Source organism: Rhyacophila brunnea, unplaced genomic scaffold (assembly GCF_057557595.1).
Source record: "Rhyacophila brunnea isolate RB1 unplaced genomic scaffold, BYU_Rbru_1.0 scaffold_5, whole genome shotgun sequence".
Taxonomy (NCBI): Eukaryota; Metazoa; Arthropoda; class Insecta; order Trichoptera; family Rhyacophilidae; genus Rhyacophila; species Rhyacophila brunnea.
The window spans coordinates 3,330,090-3,353,209 of record NW_028233170.1 but is presented as its reverse complement, the minus strand read 5'-3'; the positions used below and the strand labels follow the sequence as shown (position 1 = coordinate 3,353,209).

The window sequence follows — 23,120 nt, the reverse complement described above, 5'->3', positions numbered from 1 at the left end:
TACATTTTTTTTTCTTGTTTGTCCAAGATTTGTATTGTACGATTGAAGATGTTTAACTAACTTCCGGACTAGCTAGACATTTGAAACTTTTAGAATATATCAGAACACGACGACAATGCATTCTTTTAATACTTTTGGCCATCTTTAAGCAGAATTGAATTCATTTTCAGTTAATTCTGTTTTGTATGTTTCGGAAAAAATTCGTTATAAGTAAAACACTATTATTGGTTGCTAAGGGGGTCCTAGCAACTAAATAATTATTATATACGTGCGTTACTATGGAAATCAATATGAAATGTCAAAATGACATTTCAGTATTTCTGTCAACTACAAAAAAAGTATTTTTATTAATACATAGAATTGTCAAGTTTATATGATTCAACAGAAAATTTAAAAACGTGGTATATAAAAAGTTATTTTTATCTTGTAATTATTTATATGTAGGTGTTGATGCTAAGTCGGAAAAGGCAATCAAACCAACATATTTTCACTTTTATAATATAATAATATTGCACCGGTTGATTAATTAGTAAAACACACTTCCCAGAATGCAATAAATGCAGGTGTAAGTCTCGCTAACTACCATGTATGTTCCAAATAACATACCTACCCATAATGTTATTTATTTTAGGGCAGTATTAATGACTTGAATTAATTAGAATGTTATTAGTTATTGCTATCATTTCGAAAATATCGCTGAAGGCTATTTCAATTGTTAACCCAAAATCCTTACCGACATTACAAAGTAAGATTTCTTATTATTTCTAAATACGAATGGTTTCGCGATTTATTAAGTACATACTTAAACGGACAGGCTTAAAAATTACGAAATATTCTACGTTCCCCGATGGATATAAATTTTATTATTACTTCATTTAGGATATACTTCGAGGTTATTGGATTTCAAATTTATCTGATGTTATCAAATTCTTAAGTACGTATGTAATACGTGTAATTGTTATTTTGCTGATGGCAAAATAAAGAGATTTTAAAGATAACTTTATGTAATACCTTAACGGCCCACATGCTCGTCGTAGGTCAAAATTGAGTTTTTATTGTATTTTCAAACCATGATCCTGGACACTCCTTAAACGTTGTAGATAATCTATTTATATAATTTTGAAGCCTTATTTCAAACATTTGATGACTGCATAAAGTATTTTTGTTACATAAAATAGTATTCTTTTAAACCTCTCGCTCAGAATATAGTCATATTTCGGTACATGAATGTGCAGTGATGATAAGATTTTTTACATTTATTAATTTTTAATCGCATTTATAAAACCATTAGTATAATTTATGACGACATAATTTTAGTAAAATATTTACGATAAAAAAATATATTGATAATCTCTGTGATCCCAAATTTGACAAGAATTAGGCATTTTATTATTCAAAAAATCGGCAAGATTAACACATTTGAAGATGATTCTAAAGATACTTATTATAAGCTATGTCTTTGATCATTCAAGTGTGATAAACATCTTATGAATAATGATTGCTTTATAATAATTATTGACCTAAGAATAAGGTAGTGTTTTTTTGAAAAACGCCATTGCTTTTGTCATTCCCCAGTAGTTAAGCTACAACATACGGCCGTAGCCATAAATTGACAAACTATAATTAAAGTAGGGAGTAAAACGATATTGACGCGCGTGTTTGAACATGTACCGTTTAAAAAAAAATAAAAAAAAAATCGATTAGGTACATGTTCAAACACACGCGTTAACATAATTTTACTCCCTAATTTAATTATAGTTTGTCAATTTATGGCTACGGCCGTATGTTGTAGCTTAACCACCATCTTTCACTGCGCCAACGAACAGAACATTATTTTTTATACGACTACCAATTCAACCACACTAAACATCACGTTATAAAATCTAGATGTGTATAAAACCTTATTCTTCTGAACCCTTTACAACCCCCATGGGCCTCTATAGACTACTTCAGCGCATCGATTCTATACACAAGGCTGATATCGGTCGCTATCGGCGGCTATCGAGGGTAGTGTATCAAATTTATGTATTGAGGTATTATAATTGTTACAATAAATTAGTTGTAATTGTTACAATAAATGCAATGTTTCAACAGCACCTCTCTTGGCTGTGTTAACTTTTAGAGCGAGATAGACAGCTTAAACGGCTAAATTATTGTAGCAATTATAATACATCAATATTTTTTTTTGTGTTAACTGTCAATTCATTGTATTATTGATTTAATTTAATAAAACGCAATTTGAATAGCACCGCATCTTAAATTTGTTTTGATACCTGTTTTATTAATTAATTGCAAGATTATTCAGTTGAAAATGTCCCTCTGAGGTGGAAGAAACTGTTCCAGAGGTAATTATTAAAAGTGGAATAAGTACTAAAAAAAATCGTTTTATTAAATCAAATCAATAATACGTCATTTTTTTTTCGACAATGTCCAATGATCAAGACATATATTAAATTAATAATTTAAAAAGTATTTAACCACTTGAACTATATCGTAATTCCTAATCATAATTATCAACTTTTTAAATGATTGAAGACTTGTAGGAGAAAGTACGTACCACATATAATTTTGAACAATATAATTAATACTAATATGAGGCGGCTCTCATGGTGCAGTGCGTAAGGCGCTTATCTTCCACCCGAGAGTTCCTGGGTTCGATTCCCGGTCAGGACACACAATATTTATGTGTTTTTCTCAAAGCCTGGGTGTTTGTGATTGTTCAAAATTACTAACAACCACCTTGTACGAAAAAGCAAGGATATGGTTATTAATAATTCTAAAAAAAAAATACTAACATGAACCTGCAAAAATGACTAACACACTTATAGAGGCTTTATTGAATAAAAGATTCTCAAAAATAAAAATAAAACTACACCAAATTCTAATAAAAAAAAAACTCCACGTAGACCTCCACTTAGGGTGCCAAATATTATTTACCCATGGCGCCAAAGAGCGCGATGCATAACCACACTTATAGGCGTAAGCCACTAAGAGACGCGCCTACCTTTAAGAGGCCAATATCGGCAACTTAGATTGCGTTGCCTACGGTATCCATACATAATAATCCGACCGTGTCCAATCCTAATAGGATCATACGGGCCTCCACAGAGTAAAGGTTTGTATTAACAGATTTTGTATTTTACGAGAAATAGATGTCAGCCACTTGCTCAACCTATTAGGTCCATACTCTGACTCACACACAAATTGAAAAAGAATATGACGTGTACTTGCCAGACCCAGGATTCGAACCTGAAACCTACGACGTTATAGTCGAACGCTTAAGCCGCGCGGCCACCGTGGGTGTAATACGTCAATACATAGATATAATAAAGTACCCTCGATAGCCGCCGACAGCGGCCGATATCAGCCTTGTATACAGAATAGATGCGCAAAAATTAAATACCTATTATTAGTATTATTAATATCATTGTCACCTCGTTATTTTAAGGAAATATTTTTAAAAAATCAGTCAAAAAACCAACCATCAGTGAACCTAAGCATGCTTGTAATTTATTTTAATAAAATTACGTACCTATTATTTATTTTATGATCAAATGTTGCCAAATATAATAAATAAATTTAAGAGCGTACTTCAGTGAAACGGCAAATAATTTTCAACAGTAGGTGCGACGAAATTTCACACTCGTCGCCTGTCTCGCCAATCGGAGACCGACGGTCGAGGTGTGCGCACGACGATTTGTTTTGTCATTGCATCGGATGAATATATTCTTAAATCATGTAAAGATGACTAAAAAACTGTACGTATGTACTTGAAAAAGAAAACATGACAATGAATATACTATTATTATTAGTAATATAACAATAAACATAACATTAAATGAACGCATCTTGAATTTGTATGACAAATTATATTTCGTTCAGCACGCGTCGTTCGCACAATCCGCGCATCGCCTAACCACGATCTTTCTTCAACTGAAGTATAGCCTTAATGTTTATACAGTCAGTAATATTAATATTTTAAATATAGAACATTATTAGTATTCTTTTTACCTCTTTTGTTTATTATATTTTAATGAATAATTTACTCATAAATAATCAGTGTTGCGTGTAATTAACTGAACAATTCACAAAAGCAAAATGTTCACATTGAAATAAATAATATACTGGTAGAAAAAAACAGGAGATACCTACTTAATTTGCAAGATTTCCTTAAAAGATTAGTTTTTTTGCTGTAGACAGACGGATATAAAAAAAATACATCAATACAGCTTGAAACCGTCAGAAAAAAGATGAAGCAGGCTGTAATCCTCATTACCAACTGCGGATTAAGTAGCTGCAATCAAAATGATTGCTGTATTTTAAATTATATAGATGATGGCTTTCAACCAACTAATTACATTGTGTCATTACAATCTTTAAAAATATACATATAAGTATTGAAAATCCTCTAACATAACAATATCTAGTTGTATCACTTAAGCATAACAAAAATAAAATGAATACATTTTGGACTGGGCATTTTGTGCTGTCAATAATTTTGATAATATATTATTAATATGTATAATACGCACGGTAGAAGTGGAACTTATAGATTCGACCATGCAAGTACGTTCTGTACTTCATTTATATATTGGTAATTCACGCTTTGAAATAATTTTATGCCTAGTTGATGGGACGGTTCGATAATCACCGGTTTGAGAATCACGACTTATCGATTGTAAAATAACACTTGTCAGAGAATTCGATGATACACTTAAAATTTCTTGATGATACATACAATATTATGATTTTATTCTAACGCTACTCTGCCCTGCTAAGTAAAAAGACAAAGCAGTACTAGTACACAATATGTGTTGATAAGAAAAAAACAAAAAGGCTTATTTCCATTTTTTCACTCTTTTAAATGTTCAAATTATACATATTATTCGGTGTGGACCGGATACCTGGTGGTTTTGGGGTACCTCCGGGTAAGATGATGCAGAGGAAGAGCATTGGCGCGCTAGAGCGACAGTGTGAAGGAGTGTACTGGGGACAGCCTTCACTTTGCCCTGAGAGACGACAGAGCAAGTCAAGGTTTTTTTTAATTTCTATACTCTTTTTTAAACACCAAGGCGCATAATTGCTACATCAGTCCCGTGCAGCTTCATTACGGTACGAGGAAGTATGGCACTAAAATCTTTTCAGTATTTTATATATTTATACTATAGCGTCATGGAAGGTGACCGTGCACAAATCGCAGACGGGTGGATATGGAGAAGACCGAGAGGGGTGGAGAAACTTTGTCGCTCGGAACATGATTGCATTGCAGGATAGCCACGAGGGAACGACCAAGATTAGATAGGTAGTCATTTAGGTACCTCAAAGTTGAAATTTTGTAGAGAAACTTAAATAACCGATTGGATGCACGGTGTTTTAATAGTTACAATTAATTAATGAATGCGATTTTTCAAAAGTGTCGCCAATTGCTTACTTATAAAATACATTAATCGTCAGTACATTTTTTTTACCACAGTTTCATAATATAATATATAAACTAGTCCCCGTAGTTTATGTTAATATTAATTTTTCTTATTTGCTTTATGTAGGTGATTGTAAGCTGAAGAATTGTAGCCTCATAATAAATGCACTGTCATGCTGCAGTATTGCAATGGCCTATTTTTTTGTTTAATATACTTGAGTTCGAAATCTCGTTTTTTCATCATATAACATTCATTGTGTAAAATTCTCACTTATTTTAATGATATCTTTTGTCTGCAAAGTTGGACGTAATAATATTATCTGCCATACATACATTCTTTTTGTATTACATTTTATAATGTGTGATGCATTGGTCAACAACTGTAATTCCACAATAAAACTAATCAATAAATAATTAATGATTTGATGTTATTAATAATAATTATTCTAGATAGGCATCGAATGTATCATTATATTATATACGATTTAAAATATAAATTATAAACCAATACTAGAATCTGAGAGCAAAATATCCAAGGGGCACTCAGTATACATGACTGCTAATGAATAGTCTGTCACTGGTAATTACTTATTTGCAATAACTACGTAGATATATTATATAAGATGTCTTTACGACACATAAACCATATGGTTCGTCCAACTAATTGCTGTGTTCTTATCAATAATGATATATTAATGTTTCACATAATGATATGCTTGATAGATACGTCATTAATTAATAGAACTTTCTATCCGCATATATGTACTTCATTATTTTTTTGTGTGCGTACTAAATATCATGATACCCGTGTGGGTATTATAATAGGGACAGGGAAGTAAAACACTTCGTAAGGGAGGACAATCGAGAATACACTGTCTATAAAAGTATATAAAATGCACTTCATTTTGTTATTGTTTTCCTCTTCCTACACTTATTTATGTGCTCATTCGTGCTAAACATTTTACTCAATACTATCGAGTAAATTTGACTACTTTCAATACATATTTTAACGAGCTAAAAATTGTAATTATTTTTTCTTCGTCTTCTTCTTTCACGGCGCTACATCCCGGGGTGGGATTTGGCCTCCTCCACAACCGCTCTCCACTCACTCCGGTCTCTCGCCACACTTCTCCAATTACCGGGTCTTCCTATATGAATGATGTAAATTTTTTTTACAAATATCAAATCTAATAACTGAAGTTGTTTTAGATTAATGGCGCACAAAATACGGCCGACCATCCATGCTATTGACAAATTTTGACAGCCCTCGTAGTCCGGTAAGTAAGGCGCTGATCTTTCACCCGGGGGCTCCGGGGTCGATTCCCGTAGAGGTCACAATATTTTTATATGATTTTTTCAAAGTCTGCGTGTTTGTGATTGTTTCACTTCTATTACCTAATACCAGTGGCGAGGGGTGGAGGTAGGCTGTTAAGATGTTAGTCATACTAATTATTTGTTTTCATTGAACTAAGAATACAATTTGCAGATGGTGCTGATTAGTTTTAAAAATTCAATTAAACCCTGCCTAACCAATACATAATAATAGGTAAATAAATAGGTATGCTATGGGCGATCCGACAAAAATTATGCACACTTTTTTAGTCGTACTTATTTGTTTTCGTTGAATTAAGAATACATTATAATATTACGGATGGTGTTGGTTAGTTCTTTTTTATTCATTCTGCCCCGCCTATGAAATATTATATCAAATTATCAAACCATAACCGATAAAAAATATTCTTTTATCTATAAAATATCTTTAATTATGTATTGTTTATTGGTATAATTTTAGATAAATGAATATTTTTGAATATTATCTACTATGGCTTAGATTAAGCAGGATTTAAGTAAATTTTATAAATTAGCAAACACTATCAAATTTAATACAAAACAAATACATTTGACTGACAAAGTTTAGTGTGTATTATTTATGTCGATTCTTAACAGCCTCCTCCAACCTTCGCCACTGCCAAATACATACACTAGTTTGCACAAAGATCAATACTAACACTGTGAATATTCTGAAAGAGTACTTTTACATACTTATTGCTACTTTTATTGTGTCTCTTGGCATGTTGTGGTGTTATCAAGAATATTATATATATTAAATAACTCTTAAATTAAAATTTTCGATATAAAGTTAGCAAATTGTTGCACTGCAACATAATACCGATATCATGAAAATATTATTATGTGCAATGATTGTATCAAACTATATGATAGTATCTCTATTCACAAAACATCAGGGTAGATTTTCCCACATCCTTAAATTCATTACATTTTATACGAGAAAAATATTTATCATTCAACAACAACAACAACGATCTCAATTTCGCTAATACTGAGTTTTATCTAATAAATATGTACCAATATAATACATGATAATATTATACTCGGTGGAAAACGACTGGAGTACCTAGATATATTTAAATGTAAAATGCTAATATGTCTAGACTTAAAAGATAATTTTTATTCGCGATAGTTTTTCCCGATTGACATTAGAATAATAGATAAAATTGGTGCTATTGATAAAAAGATTATTCATCACTGATTTATATAAGTATTATAATGATTACAATAAAACCTAAGATCATTATATTATTTTCATATATGAATATTACTGTATGTTGTTTAAAATTTATACTTCGATTGTTATTATTTTATTTGAAAGAAATTATTCTAAAATAATTGTATTGGCAAGATTTTAAACTAGATAGAACACCTAACTATTCGACCGTTTAATGTTTAGCTAATATTTGTAATTTACACACAAAATATATCATTAATAATGTGACGTGTAGCGTTGTTTCTTCATAACTTTGCACTCCAGGTCTAGGATGAAATTGTTGAAATATATTTATTTTTTTGACATATAATTATTATCTATTTATTTTCTTATTCCTACATATATTAATGCAATTGAATATCATTTGATCTAATTTTATGCGAGGTAATCAGGCAAATAGGCGTATCAGTGTAGTAAAAAGTCCAAAAACGTGCGAAGTTATAAAACGTAGATATACTCTACGAATGATTGCTTGTAATATAGATTTAAATCTACGCAAGTTCATCCATAAACACTGAAATTAATGGCCCCACTAAACCACAGCCACCTGGCACCACACCCGGCCTTAATCGGGCGTATCATGGGACCCTACGTATGTGTAGCATCATTTTTTTGACTGGGAATGACTTAGGAACAGTTACCCAAGAGTGAGGTCGCCATGCACTCAAACATGTTTTGACTGAATTTACATGACTTTAAGTTAAGAGTAGGTAACCAAGGGAGAGGAGAGCACGTAGAGGTAAAATTAAAATTTGTATGAAGTAACAAAAGCTAATACAAAACTGCCGAAAAATCTGGGTGAAGAGAACTTCACGTTGGCAATATGAAGCAGCACATATTCTGTATGCCACAAAATTGACCTTTGTGGCGACCAGGTCGGACGGTCCGATGATCTCAACAGCTACAATACACCCTCCTATATCCGCCGTGTCTGTACAGGCGTGGATTATGCACGGCCGCCTTCCGCAGCGCTGTATTGCGACATAATGAATTTTTAATTGCTCACATTTCGTCCCTAACGGAGCCGCACGGGACCGATTATTGCAACCATGCACCTCGGTGCTTAAGACTGACTCTAGAAAGAAAGTGAAAAAGTGAGGTCCAGCTCTGCTGGCCGCCGGCATCGTGCGCCATGTGTACCCGCGTACTGATACTCAAGATTTTATTCTGATTCTACGGAGGAGTCGGGATTATCCCGCTCCCCATACGCCGCTGCAAATTTTTCAAATGCCGCAAAATTGGCCTCTGTTGCAATCAGGTGCGCGTGGCCAATTGGGCCTAGTTGAACCTACTCAATCAGTTCTTCCCTTTCCGTATACATTTTAGGATATTCCTAGAGGATGTGACTTGCATCTCTTATTTCTTCGCAACATGGACATGTAGAACGGGTTGAGATCAAGTTAATAGACTATAATAGAGCCTGCCAGCGAAGCTATCGTGTCCAGTCAAGAATTGACTGGTGTAATTTTCTGGATTCAAAGCGGTTATCTCCATTCGCTATTTGATATCATGCATAATATACGTCATAGTTAAGACTTTTTTATTATTTTAAATACATATTATTATTATTATTATTAAAATGTCTCAAGTATTATATTCACTTTGCAAATGTTTAGGTAGGTAGCCGTATAGGTTAAAAACCTGAAGTAGATCGTCCAAGGTTAAACGGTTCAAGTAATATTTATATTTAATATTAAATAAATATAAACATAAAGCAGAAACCATAATAGTGTAAGGATATGATGAATCTATCTACCCATAATGATTCTATAATCCACGCCTCACTGCGTGTGGAAATAATAATTACTACTGATATTCAATAATAATAACGTTGTTGCTAGTTATTTATTTGTAATTGCGAGAAAACAAATCGTATACATCAATGAATCATAAGAAGTATTGGATAAGTACCTACCTACTTAATAAACTTATGATATGATAAACTTATAACCTATAATATAAAACATACAGCATGCAAATCATAGATATAAACAATATTATTACTTTGTATTATTTATTGCGACAGGCAGCGACTTTGTCCCCGGAAAATACCTAAATAAAAAGTACACATAATAAACAATGAAGAAATAAACTGATTCGATTTGATTCTTTTTTCAAATTATTGAGATAGATAATAATTTGTTGGTTATTACGGAATCTCACTTAGATACTCCACCGCGCATATCTGGTTGGTCACTGTAGTTTACTACTCGTAATGAATTGTTGCAATTGCGTTATTCGACAATGATTGGATACAGGCGTACGCCCGTCCACACGCACCTAGCTTCACCCTTTCCTTTCACCAGCAGTAACCTTTTGAGTTACCTATTACGATGAAACTCTATTAAATTGGCACCAGTCCAAGTACAGTCCAGTCAATTCATAACGGAATAAACAGACGAATAGACAAACAAAAGTACTGTTTTCATTTAGGTAGCATATAAGTAGTCAAAATGTTATCAAAAAGCAAATAGATCGAAATCAGACAGACCCTTCATTAATTTGCAAATATTTATATTATAGATAAATCAACAAACTATTTACGTATTGTGTTCTGTATTATATGAGTAGTCAGGCTGATTTTTTTATCGTTAATTCACGAAATCAAATCTTAATAATATGTAAATATTATTAACAAATAATTAAAATTAAAATGAAATGTCAGCCACACCTGTCAGGAATACCCCGTCTCCACTCGGATATAAATTAAAATGTTTTTTTCTTATTATTTTACATTGAGTGAACATTAAAATTAATAAATTCAAGGCGATCACAGTATTACACGAAAAAATAAAGAAAACAATTATGTAACCGTAGGTGATAAAAATGTTTAAATTAAAACAGAGTAATAAGAATAATACATAGTTACTGAGCTAGTTACTGTTACTGGCAAAATGATCTAAATAAATAGACCTTGTTTTAATATTTTTAAAAACGTCCACCTAATATAACTCTCACGCAAGTGGAATATATCTGCATGTTATATCCAAAACGATTTGGTGAAATATACCATATTACCCTACCAAATATTATTACCAATATCAGGTTAGTTCTGCACCATAGAAGGACATTTAACAACAGCTGATGCTCCCGTTTCATCAGGAATATACAAGCAAATCTTATCAATAATGGCAGAGTCCTTGTTTACATCGCGTATAAGTCATAAAAAAATGTAGCCAAGATCTCTTCAAACTTTATAACTACAGTATAATAATAAACATAACTAAGAGAAAATGAGTCGGATAATATCCATACAGCCTAAAGCAGCGATGGCAAATACGTGGTACGCGTGCCCAAACTGGCAGGCTAAAAAATTTCGACGGCACGCCAAAAAAAATAATTCCTTTTATTTTTTAATATTCAAAATGTTTACTGCAGGAAAATATAAAATCAAAGCGAAATCATGTTGATGTAAATGTACTGAAATTATTGATTTGCAATCTGATCCTGTTTGGGCTGAAAAAAATGTAAACATGTGAAAATGCATTGAAGAATTGGTATGTCATCGACTTCTCAAATTGATGAATCGGAATGCCGAATTAAAAACATAATATTAAAAGCATGGAAAAGCATTCCTGATACTTTTATATCTGTTAACGCTGTTAACCATTTTTTCTTCCATATACTCATGTAAAAGTATTTTTTTTTTCTATATTGAATCATGTACATTCAAAGATTAGTATGTTGACATAGGAAGATTCAGTAGCATGACGTATTAATTTGCAATCAACGACAAATAGGTCTGATATATAAAGCGAATAATATGAAACAAAAATTAGTGTGTTATTAAATGTTTTTATATTACCTAATTTTCTTTCATTGTATGTGTATATTTTTTTTATATTCAATAAAATATGATATAGCTAGATTATATCAAGAGTGTACACATAAAAAGGAATGGCCCGCTCCACGAATTAAAAAAAAACGGCTTAATTTGGCACGCCGATCAAATCATATTTGCCATCCCTGGCCTAAAGTAAAGGAGTCTCAAAAAAAATCTTTTGAACGCCCTCCACCATAAAACCATTCGTCAATTTTGATAATATTATGATATTTAAACCGATTTCATAAATAAATCTTTTTTCCAGTGTTGAAAGAAGATTAATTATTTACATCATGATAACATAGCAGCCCGTATGCGTTATTTTATTACAAACTAACATTTGGCACAAGTTAAAACGTTTTCGCAGAGCGTAAACTTTTTTTGTTTGTTATTGTATACAGTCATGAATTTAAAATCGCCGACATTTGTTTATATTGAAAATACCTACTTCATTTAACATACAATATAAACTAACACCCGCATTGAGATAATTTTGACTTTAGACATTAGATAACAGAATAATATTATTACATAGTACATCCTACCGAATTAAGTACACGTCTGGCGGAATATTAATAATCTTACCGATAACAATACAACATACCTAATATAAGATTGACAAGTGATTGATAATATCATTATTATTACTAATTTTTATAATGATTTTGATTTTAGATGATAGGTGAGTAGGACCCATAGATAACAGACATATATATACCGGGTAGTCCCAGAAGTACCCGATCTGACGTATATGTGGCAGTAGTTGTTTGAAAATAATGACCATGATAGGAAATACCAACCTTATAAAGCTTAAGTTTGAAGTTTTACGACGCTACGTTGTTCAGTAATTGTTTGTCAGCCATCAACAGTGAACGTTATCGGTGAATTTGTAAACATGGAAAAAATTGGTCATCGTTATGTGATACAATACTTTCATTTTAAAGGTTTCAGTCCAACCAATATCAAAGTGGCGCTAGATTCTACTCTGGGGGTGTCTGCACCTTTATTTACAACAGTAAAATATTGGGTGGCTGAGTTTAAACGAGGCCGGACAAGCTGCCAAGACGAACATCGCAGTGGTCGACCAAATGAGGTGACCACGCCAGAAATGGTGACGAAAATCCACAAAATGGTATTGGATGAACGTCGACTGAAATTGCGCGAGCTAGTAGACATGGTAGGCATTTCAAAAAGTGCTGTACATCACACATTGACATTTTGACAAGAGAAAGCTGTGCGCAAGATGGGTGCCGCGATTACTCACAATGGAACAAAAACAGCATCGTGAGGAAGTTTCAATCGAGTGTTTGGCGAAATTTCACAGCAATAAAGCAGAGTTTTTGCATCTATTCATAACCGTGAATGAAACATGGGTCCATCACTTTACACCTGAGACGAAGAAACAGTCAAAACAATGGACTGAAAGGGGAGAATCGGTTCCAAAGAAGGCGAAGACAGTTGCATCTGCAGGCAAGGTCATGGCGCCAGTTTTTTGGGATGCGCGTGGGGTAATTTTCATTGATTATCTTCAGAAAGGAAAATCAATCAACGGCGTATATTATGCAAGCTTATTGCAGCTTTTGAGTGATGAAATCAAGAAAAAACAACCACATTTGGCGAAAAAGAAAGTTTTGTTCCATCAGAACAATGCACCAGTTCACACATCCGTTATCGCGATGGCCAAAATCAATGAGTTAAAGTTCGAATTGCTTCCTCGAGCATCTTATTTGCCAGATTTAGCCTCCTCGGATTATTTTCTGTTTCCAAACTTGAAAAAATGGCTCGGTGGTAAAAGATTTGCCAACAATGAAGAGGTGGAGTCTGCGGTTGATGACTATTTTGAGGAGATCGACGATTTACAATATAAACAAAGTATCGAAGCTATTGAAAATCGCTGGGAAAAGTGTATCGACGATAATAATATGATAAATTAGATATATATGGCGTATTATACAAAGGATTATTTAAATAAATTATTTTAGTATTGTCTTAATAACATAGTTAAGAATACTAAAGAAGTTAACCCGCAGTCGTCCCTAAGATCGACCGCTGGTGTGTGCTGTACACATTTCATAAAATAGTGATGCGCCTTTGTGAAATAGGGTGGAATGAACTATGCAATAATATTTATCAGATTATTCTTCGCTCATAATTCTTCGATTGGAAAATTCTTCGCCGCATATATTGAAAATGTGACTGTTTTCATATGTAATCGCATTTTTACGGATATACTTTTATCACTGTGTTTTTTTGTACGTTTCTACTTCTTTTAAAATGATGTACCTCTACAATTTGCTAGGTATATAAATAGTATGTGTTTGAATACGTCTATCAATCCTCTTTCGCTATAATTATAACAACTACGTATACCGAGATATAGTAAAAAAGTCAATTTTAAGTTTGCCGATCGATTGCTTGAAGCTACACCTACATAGTGAAGTTATCATTTATTAGAAAATGCAGAAATCAACAAAATAAACATATATTTAACTGACTATTTTTTTAATTCAACGAATAATTCACAAGATTTAAGAATGTAATATTCTTTTTATTGAACATACATAATTTTGACAACACTTTTGAGAAAATATACAACCATTTGAAAAAATCTTTTTTGACGTCGGCTAGTAATTAAAGTAATTAATACCTACTTTGATTTAAAATACAAAAGCCGATTGCCAATAGTAACTCAATTTGGAAAGCGCTTCAGTGAGTTTTGTAAGAGACATTAGTTAAATTTTGTCGCAATTAGATTGGATACCTAGCATTGTGGTCGATGTGCGTGGACGCGAATCCCGAAAGACGCAGGCTCGATTCCAGCTGGGTGTCGTATTTTTTTTCAAAAAAGATTTTTTCTATTGGTTATTTATATTTTTTCAGAAATGTTTTCAAAATTATATAGTTAACTATTTTATTTGAATGAAACAAGCGTTAAAGTTCAATTATCTCAAAACTAGTATTGTTTACTTATCCCAGGGTTGCTTTTAGTTAGAGATAATTTATATATGCATGCGTAAGTAGGTACGCATGAAGCGCATTTTGTTAACTGAATAGTATCTCTAACACTAACGTTATAGTGCATCTAAATTATATAAAGAATCCAACGTATTATAATAATATGTCCTTCCAGTACTCTCGTATACGATATGTGAAACGTAGAGCCTCAATCTAAGATAAATCAAGAAACTACAATTGGAACAACGTGGCATGGAAATATGCGTGTCTGGTATAACAAGGAAAGGCCTCAAATTAACCCAATATATAAGAACACGCCATGGGATAAAATGACAATAAATGCCGGAAATGTCGACCGACGAGTGGACAAATAATACAGTCATACCCAAGGGGCAAGTAAAATATACTGAATCAACGAACTTACCTGGTCAAGTGAATTTACATGACAGCGAAAAACTAGGGATCAATACGAGTGTAAATAGCTAGGAGAGGCATAGCATCTAGCAGTGGTTCAACTCCGTCTGACAACGGTGATAAATCGTGTTTTATGAATTTTTGGTAGGTACAATAAGATTTTCTTAGAAAGTAGAAAGAAGTGCGACACTTCGTATCCTTGTGGCACAGCCTCGAGGGTTCCGCCATCGTGGCCGGCCCTCCCTCACCCTGCAGTGATGCTAGGAAAGCGATCTACGCGCTGAATGTCTGGAATGGCGGGAGGCGCAAGAGTTGGCGATGGATCGAGGTAAGTGGCACAAACTTGTGCTTGACCTATGCCCCAATGCTGGGTCGTGACAGGGTGAAAGAGAAGATACCCAGTTGTTACCATCATAATAATACATCGGTAACACAATATGTGACCCGGTATGTTATTGTAATCATTATCGATTGATAAAATCAAAGCCAGTTTGATTTTTGTTTGAAATTCACGTCTTTTTAGCATGCCAGTGAAAGCGACTACTAACATCTCACATATTCTTACACCTGAGGTCAGATTTTGAAGAAGCGTCGCGTTCAAAATATAACTTCCTCGGGTTTGTTTTATTTGAAAGAGTTAAGAATCAATTATGTAACCGTGTATAATTACCACTATTATAATGGTTTATTGGATGCTTAAATTAGTACCATAATAAAATAAATATGGTCGGATCCGACCGTAAATTAAGTACATATTATCAATTACCTGCCCGTCGAATCGAAATCATGTCGAGTTTTCTGCCATTCACCATATTAAAGTACCATACATATTAAAGTAATGCTGCTGGCTGATGATGATAAAAAAAGTATTTATAACATTTTAAGTAATATACATTTACATAATACAGCACCTTACAAAGGAATCGTTTTTAAATATTTTTCTTATCTATATTATGATACAATGTTATCATAAACAAAGCATGGATTATTTTTTATCATATTCAATCAATCAAATATTAGGTAGCTAATTGTATTGTACCTATCATATATATTTTTTGTTAAACACAATATTCTTATCTTATTATCACATAAGAATGTAAAGCTTTATGATTTTTTTAAGTATATGACTTAAATAGTCTAACTAGGATTAATACAGATCAAAAATATAACGGATTAAGCTCATAAGCCGTCAATTACGAGTTACTACTTGCATTTTTTTCGACTTTAAACGATGCGGATACAAAAAATGGCTTAAGTAATTTATTCATTAATATGCTCAAAGTTTGATGATAACATTGATAACAAAAGCAGTGGCAGTTTCCTTGCAGACCAAGTGGTAGTCGATTCGTCAGAAAGGTTTCCACGATTGGATATTTTCAATTAAATAAAATACAGTGCAACAATATTGATATATTTTTAACACTCAGGGCCTGCTCATCTAGTAGCCTCCAAGCTTGTCATAAAATATAAACCAATAAAATACATGTGTATGCAAATTAATTGCGAGTAATAAAATCTAACCCACGATGGCCGAGCGGCTTAAGCGTCGGCATATAGCATCATCGGTCCCAGGTTCGAGCCCTGGGTCTGGCAAGTATCTACAATTCTACACATTTTGTTTTTTAAGTTTCGTATGAGTAATAGTATCGACATAATAGGTTAAGCAAGTGGCTGACATCCATATTAGGATCGAGCATGGTCAAAAAAAAATCTTTTTAAATTTTATACTTTCAAAAAAAACAATTTATATCTTATGGTAAAAGTTTAAGCTTAATGTCAATCGTATGGAGGTTTTGAAATCAGTCAGCGCCTGGAGCATCCACGTGTATTAAACCGCTACTGATAAGACGAACTGTTACTGTGACCATTGTTCACCGAAACGCGAAACCCTGTCGCCTTATTATACTAAGATTTTGAAGGCAGTCTTGGTGAATGACTTTATGGCGACATTAAACGCAAGAAATACAAATCCTGGTGAACGTCCTCAAATATTACCAATATTGAATTCGCGCTTCATTTACGTGGCAAACTACAGCCACGGCCAAAAGGTTACTCAATTCCCTTATTTTTTGATACATATATTATATATTATTATTTTGTCATATATTATAGTCATACAGTACATAATCACATAATAAATACTTCATTACATGCCTAGATTTACCTACATAGAAAACTTAGGACAAATTTAATGAAATAGAAATGAGCTTGCTATACTATTTCAATACTATAGTAACATAGTTGTATAGACAGGATGCAAACATATAAACTAACAGATAGACATTTTTCCTAATCATTATACTTTTTTTTATAAAGATATAATATTTTTTTTAAATGTTCCCATATATTATTTTAATTTAAGGTGAACAATCAAATTATAAATAAGTATTATGAAGGTCGAAAAATATATTGATTTTAATTTCCTTCAGATGTCATTTTATTCTTGTCCGTGTATCTTTACCCTTTAACGTAATATTTTATTCTGATAATTTATTGCAAGGTTTTTTGATTGAGGTGAATATATATATTACAGAAGAAATCAACAAGAGAATCATGTCTGCGAATAAATGCTACTTTGGCCTGTTAAGATATTTTATGTCCCGTATACTACCTCGCCGAACTAAAAGCTCTCTTTACAAGACACTTGTAAAGCCAGTGCTCACCTACGCATCGGAAACCTGGACATTAACATTTTTGAAAGAAAAATTCTCCGCCATATATATGGACCGATCAGGGACGGCACCAATTGGAGGAGAAGATATAATGCTGAGCTCTACGGGCTGTACGAAGATTGCAGCGCAGTTCAATCAACTAAGATTGGGAGACTGCGATGGCTAGGTCATGTGCACCGTATGAATGACAATGAACCGGCAAAGAGAGTGGATATCCAGCAATCCAATAGGGCGTAGAAGAAGAGGCAGGCCAAAGATTCGCTGGTTGAATGGAGCTGCCATTGACTGCCGAATTCTCGGGGTACCGAATTGGAAAGCGGCCACACTGGATAGGTACAGGTGGAGGGAGCTGTTGGAGGAGGCCAAGACCCACACCGGATTGTCGCGCCCCTGATGATGATGATGATTATGTTATTTGATGGCACCATAAAGGTTGATTTATTTTTTATTAACTATATAATGTTTGTGGACGTGTTAAATAGGTTAAATTTATGATTGTATATATTATCATGTTTCTTTAATATTTATATAAATACTTGCTGTCTTTTCTACTTTCTTGTTATATTAGTTGTTATTTGTAATTCAGATTTTGTATTTATTAAGTATTATGGCGCATTGGCCAATCGCTGTAATGCCGTAATACTCTTTTTCTAAACAAATAAATGATGATGAACATAACAAATAACAATATTGTAAGGTCGTCAATGAGGTTTAATTTTATTGTCTTTTTTTGAAGATTATCAATTCAAATTTTATCAACTTATGACTTATAAATATATTAATTGTTATAAAAACACTCTCTCAAATATAAAAGTTTATTATTGTGAACATGCGTTTATGTTTTTACCGCATTTTTTGTGTCCCACCCTGCTGACGAATCTGCAGCTGCCCACATTTAGATGATAAAGAAATTAATTACTTCTACATATAGCATATGCTAATAAACAGTTACATAACTAACTGTTTTAAATAATTTCCAGTTTTTCACTTATATGTTAATTAATAATGATGACTATTATTGCATTCTTACCTTTTAGAAGATATCTCAGATCTCGTAGTCCATTTTCCACGTTTTCCGGTGTTTCCCTCAGTTCCTTTCGTGCCTTTTCCCTGACAAGGGGGGAAAACTCTTCCTTTTCCAATTGAATCTTGTATTGTCCTATTTTAATGTAAGGCACATTGTTACAATCGATTTCCAAAGACATTTTAAAAATTATTGTTTTTTTAATTCGCCTTATTAATTCACTATCACTTCACTCACTCAACAAATTGCTGGATTGTACATGAAACAAAAGACGTGTTATATTAGTTTTTCATTCAATGTATAATTCACAAGAATTAAAAATGTATTATGTTTTATTGAACATACTATACATATAATAGGTTCACTTTGTAATAACTAGAAAGTGTGTTATGAGTATACATATTACAAAAATATTTGTACCGAATGTGACAACACACAACCACATCCATCGCGGTGCGGGCCGTGTGCCTAACGAATTAGACTAACAGTACAAAACTTTCTTAATAATAGTTCAGACAAATATATACAAATTAGGTTAATAAACTTTTTGCCGCTGCAAAAAATCACATGCATAATCATTTGTTTGAAACACAACAGATTTTCATATCTGCAAAAAATATTTTTATCAAATTAAATGTAGTTTGGACAGCCCACAGCCCACATCGTACAAAGTTGCATTCTTCAATCACAAAATTCCTCAAAACCTCGCTTCGCTACTTCCGATGAAATAATAAAATATATAGCTACACTAAATTACTTGTCAGTAGGGTTAATTTGTATGTAATGTTTTAGATCCGCGGCGAAAAACTAAATATATAATAAGGTAATTTTTATATAAATATTACTTTAAAAAAATTCTAAGTATATAATATAAACAGTTTATAATATAACTTTTAATCACTTTTTGTACAATTTTTATTGTGATCATTTCCTGTTATTTTGAATCAGAAACAACCTTTCCATATACTTTCATTACACGTATTTTTTCAAACTCCAAATATACAAGTTTCTGTGGCTATTCTAAATAATCTACCTGTATTCGTTTGTAATTATTAATACTGCTATTGATTTGAATTTATGAGGAATGGTAGAAATCTATTTAAACAAACAAACTATCTGAACTTTCGAAACATTCATACCGATTTTTTTTCGTAATCCGTATTTCATTAACTGCCACATACCATGTGCATAAAGCCTGAACAAGTCAAAGGCAAAAATTGAGAAATGATGGATAACGATCGTCATGGAAGTTAACCAACTTTGAATAAATTTGATACAAACAACAGTTAGGTACATAGTTAGTTCTTATTATTTCGCCAAAAGGGTACTAAGGATGTTACGTCGATAATGGATTATTTACGAGATGAAATTATTTAAAATGTCATCGTCATTGTCCCAATAATACGTAAGCAACAGTTACTCCGTGATGAAACTACTCTTTTTTGACAGTAAAAACGACCACATAAAATTCGTTGTTCAAATTGGTCAACTCCAAAATCATAAATTGTCAGTAATAATAAAATTACGTACATACATACAACACGTCAAAATGAAAATAATTTTGACAGCAAAATAAAACAAAAGAAATTAAAATCGAATCCAAAATAATATTCAAACTTTATCAGTCGGGAAAATTTGAAATTGGAATTGCCAGGAAAGGTAATTTAAACAAACAAAATTTGTATTCTATTGTAGATGCCAGTTGATGCCAAGTAGGAAAATGAAATCAAACTAACATTTTTGTATTTTATATATAGCTGACGACAGGAGTAAACAATATTGAATCCGGCCATGTCCGATCCTAATAGGATCATAATATATGGGCCTCCACAGAGTAGAGGTTTGTATTAACAGATTTTGTTTTTTACGAGAAATGGATGTCAGCCACTTGCTCAACCTATTAGGTCCATACCCCGACTCACACACAAATTGAAAAACAAAATGTCTACTTGTCAGATCCAGGATTCGAACCTGGGACCCACGGCATGATAGTCCAACGCTTAAGCCGCTCGGCCACCGTGGATGATACAACAATATTAATTACCACGTTTTTATTAGCTCGTATTCTTGTTTGTTCAGTACAATTTTTTTCGTGTTTGTCCAATAGAAATCTTGCAATCGATTTTTAACTAACTTTCCGACTAGCTAGACATTTGAAACTTTTAGAATATACCAGAACACGATGACAATGCATTCTTTTAATACATTTAGCCATATTTAAGGAGAATTGAATTCATTTTCAGTTAATTCTGTTTTGTATGGAAAGTTATTTCGGAAAAAAATCGTAAAAAAGTAAAACACTATTATTGGTTGCTAAGGGGGTCCTAGCAACTAAATTATTAATATATACGTGCGTTACTATGGAAATCAATATGAAATGTCAAAATGACATTTCTGTATTCTATAATATTTATTCAGTATTTCTATCAAGTACAATAGAAAGTTTTTATTAATACATAGAATTGTCAAGTTTATATGATTCAACAGAAAATTTAAAAACGTGGTATATAAAAAGTTCTTTTTATCTTGTAATTATTTTTGGTTAAAACGTTTTTGCACTAATGATAAATGCGTCCGCAATGAACAGAACAAGATGATTATCAAATTGACATGCTATTTTTAATACTTATACGTTTGAATTGAATGGTTGTGTGGATGGCAATTCACCATTTCATATTCTGTACATATATTATTATGCCCACATTCATTGTTTTATACTGGAAAACGTATTTTTTGCGTTTTTTTATAAAACATGCTGAACAAAATAAAACAGATTTTATATAATTCAATCAATATAATATTTAACAAAGATTTGTTCTTATACACCTGCCCCTACAGGTAAATCTTTAAAATTTATAATAATTATATATAAAATGACCTTAGGCATACTATGTACATTATTAATACCTTTCAAATATGATAAATTAATATTTTCGAAATGAAATCATAAGAAGGCGGATTTCTTTTATTTCCGTTATTACCTTTAATTTGCAAGGATAAATTTGAACGTATTTCCATGTAACACAAATATTTTATTTTCAGTAATTGATGATGAATGGAGGATTATTAATTGGATATGTAATAATAAAATGTCAATATGTCTAGTGACGAGAAACATGTATTTTTACAACGTTTTTCTTAGGTCGTATTCTTATTTGTCCGGTGGTTGTTTGACCGGTACAAATCTTGCAATCGATTTTTAACTAACTTCCCGACTAGCTAGTAGCTAGGCATTTGAAACTTTTAAAATATATCAGAACACAATTGCAATGCATTTTTATAATACTTTTATCCATTTTTAAGTAGAATTAAATTCATTTTCAGTTAATTCTGTTTTGTATGAAAAGTTGTTTCGGAAGAAATCCGTAAGCCAATCCACTATTATTGGTTGCTAGGAAATCATTAATATATACGTGCGTTACTATGGAAATCAATGTGAGTGTCAAAATGACATTTCAGTATTATTTCTATCAAATACATTTTTTTTGATCGTTTAAGCTAGTCAACGCAAGTTTATATGATTCAACAGAAAATTTAAAAACGTTGTATATAAAAAATTCTTTTTATCTTGTAATTATTTTCAACTATGATTTGGTAGGTGCACACACAAACCATAACAAAAATAGACGTAGAGGCAAAATGACCGTCTAATTAAATATGTAGTTAATTTCTGGGGCAGTTCGTGGCTGATGAATGGAATCAGTTTGGATCCAGCAGAGGATTGATCCAGGTTAATTAATGATCATGACACACGCGAAATCTGAATAAATTCTAAATGACCAAGCTATGATGACTATTTTTCACACTAAATTTAAATTTAATATATTGATAATCATTTTCCAAAAAATGTATTATTCTCTCCGCCATTTTATCTAAATTGGCCACTCTCCAAATCGGAAATCAGTATAGTAAAAATACGTAATGTAACCGATTTCTTTACGAGGAACAGTTTTTAGTCATTCGCCCAAACACATATTGAAAATTCAACACGCATTTGTTGCCAGGCGTAGGATCACGCCCCTAATTTACAGCTTGAAACACGGGAGATCTATCACATACGCAACCGTTTGTGCAAATAGACACACAGTGCTTTATTAATCATTAAACAATGTAGGCATGCCGTGTCTGTAAGCAGAAAAAAAACATTAATGCATCAGTTAACATTGTCCATTTTAGTGAACGAAATCGGTCCTAATCAATGTTAAATTATGTAGAGTAAGTAGGTAAGTAACAGCCCACGATGGCTG

The 23,120-nt window shown here is 32.4% G+C and overlaps 1 protein-coding gene across 1 annotated transcript in view; it reads right to left on the bottom strand.

The window, feature by feature from the left end:
- Positions 1 to 19,077, bottom strand: part of LOC147065910 (alpha-tocopherol transfer protein-like) — a 32,861-nt gene extending 13,784 nt beyond the window's left edge. The window contains exon 1 of the mRNA XM_085955682.1: positions 18,880 to 19,077. Within this exon, the coding sequence (XP_085811808.1) occupies positions 18,880 to 19,054 (175 nt within the window). The 5' untranslated portion in view covers positions 19,055 to 19,077. The remainder of the gene's footprint in view (positions 1 to 18,879) is intronic.
- Positions 19,078 to 23,120: the final 4,043 nt, after the last annotated feature.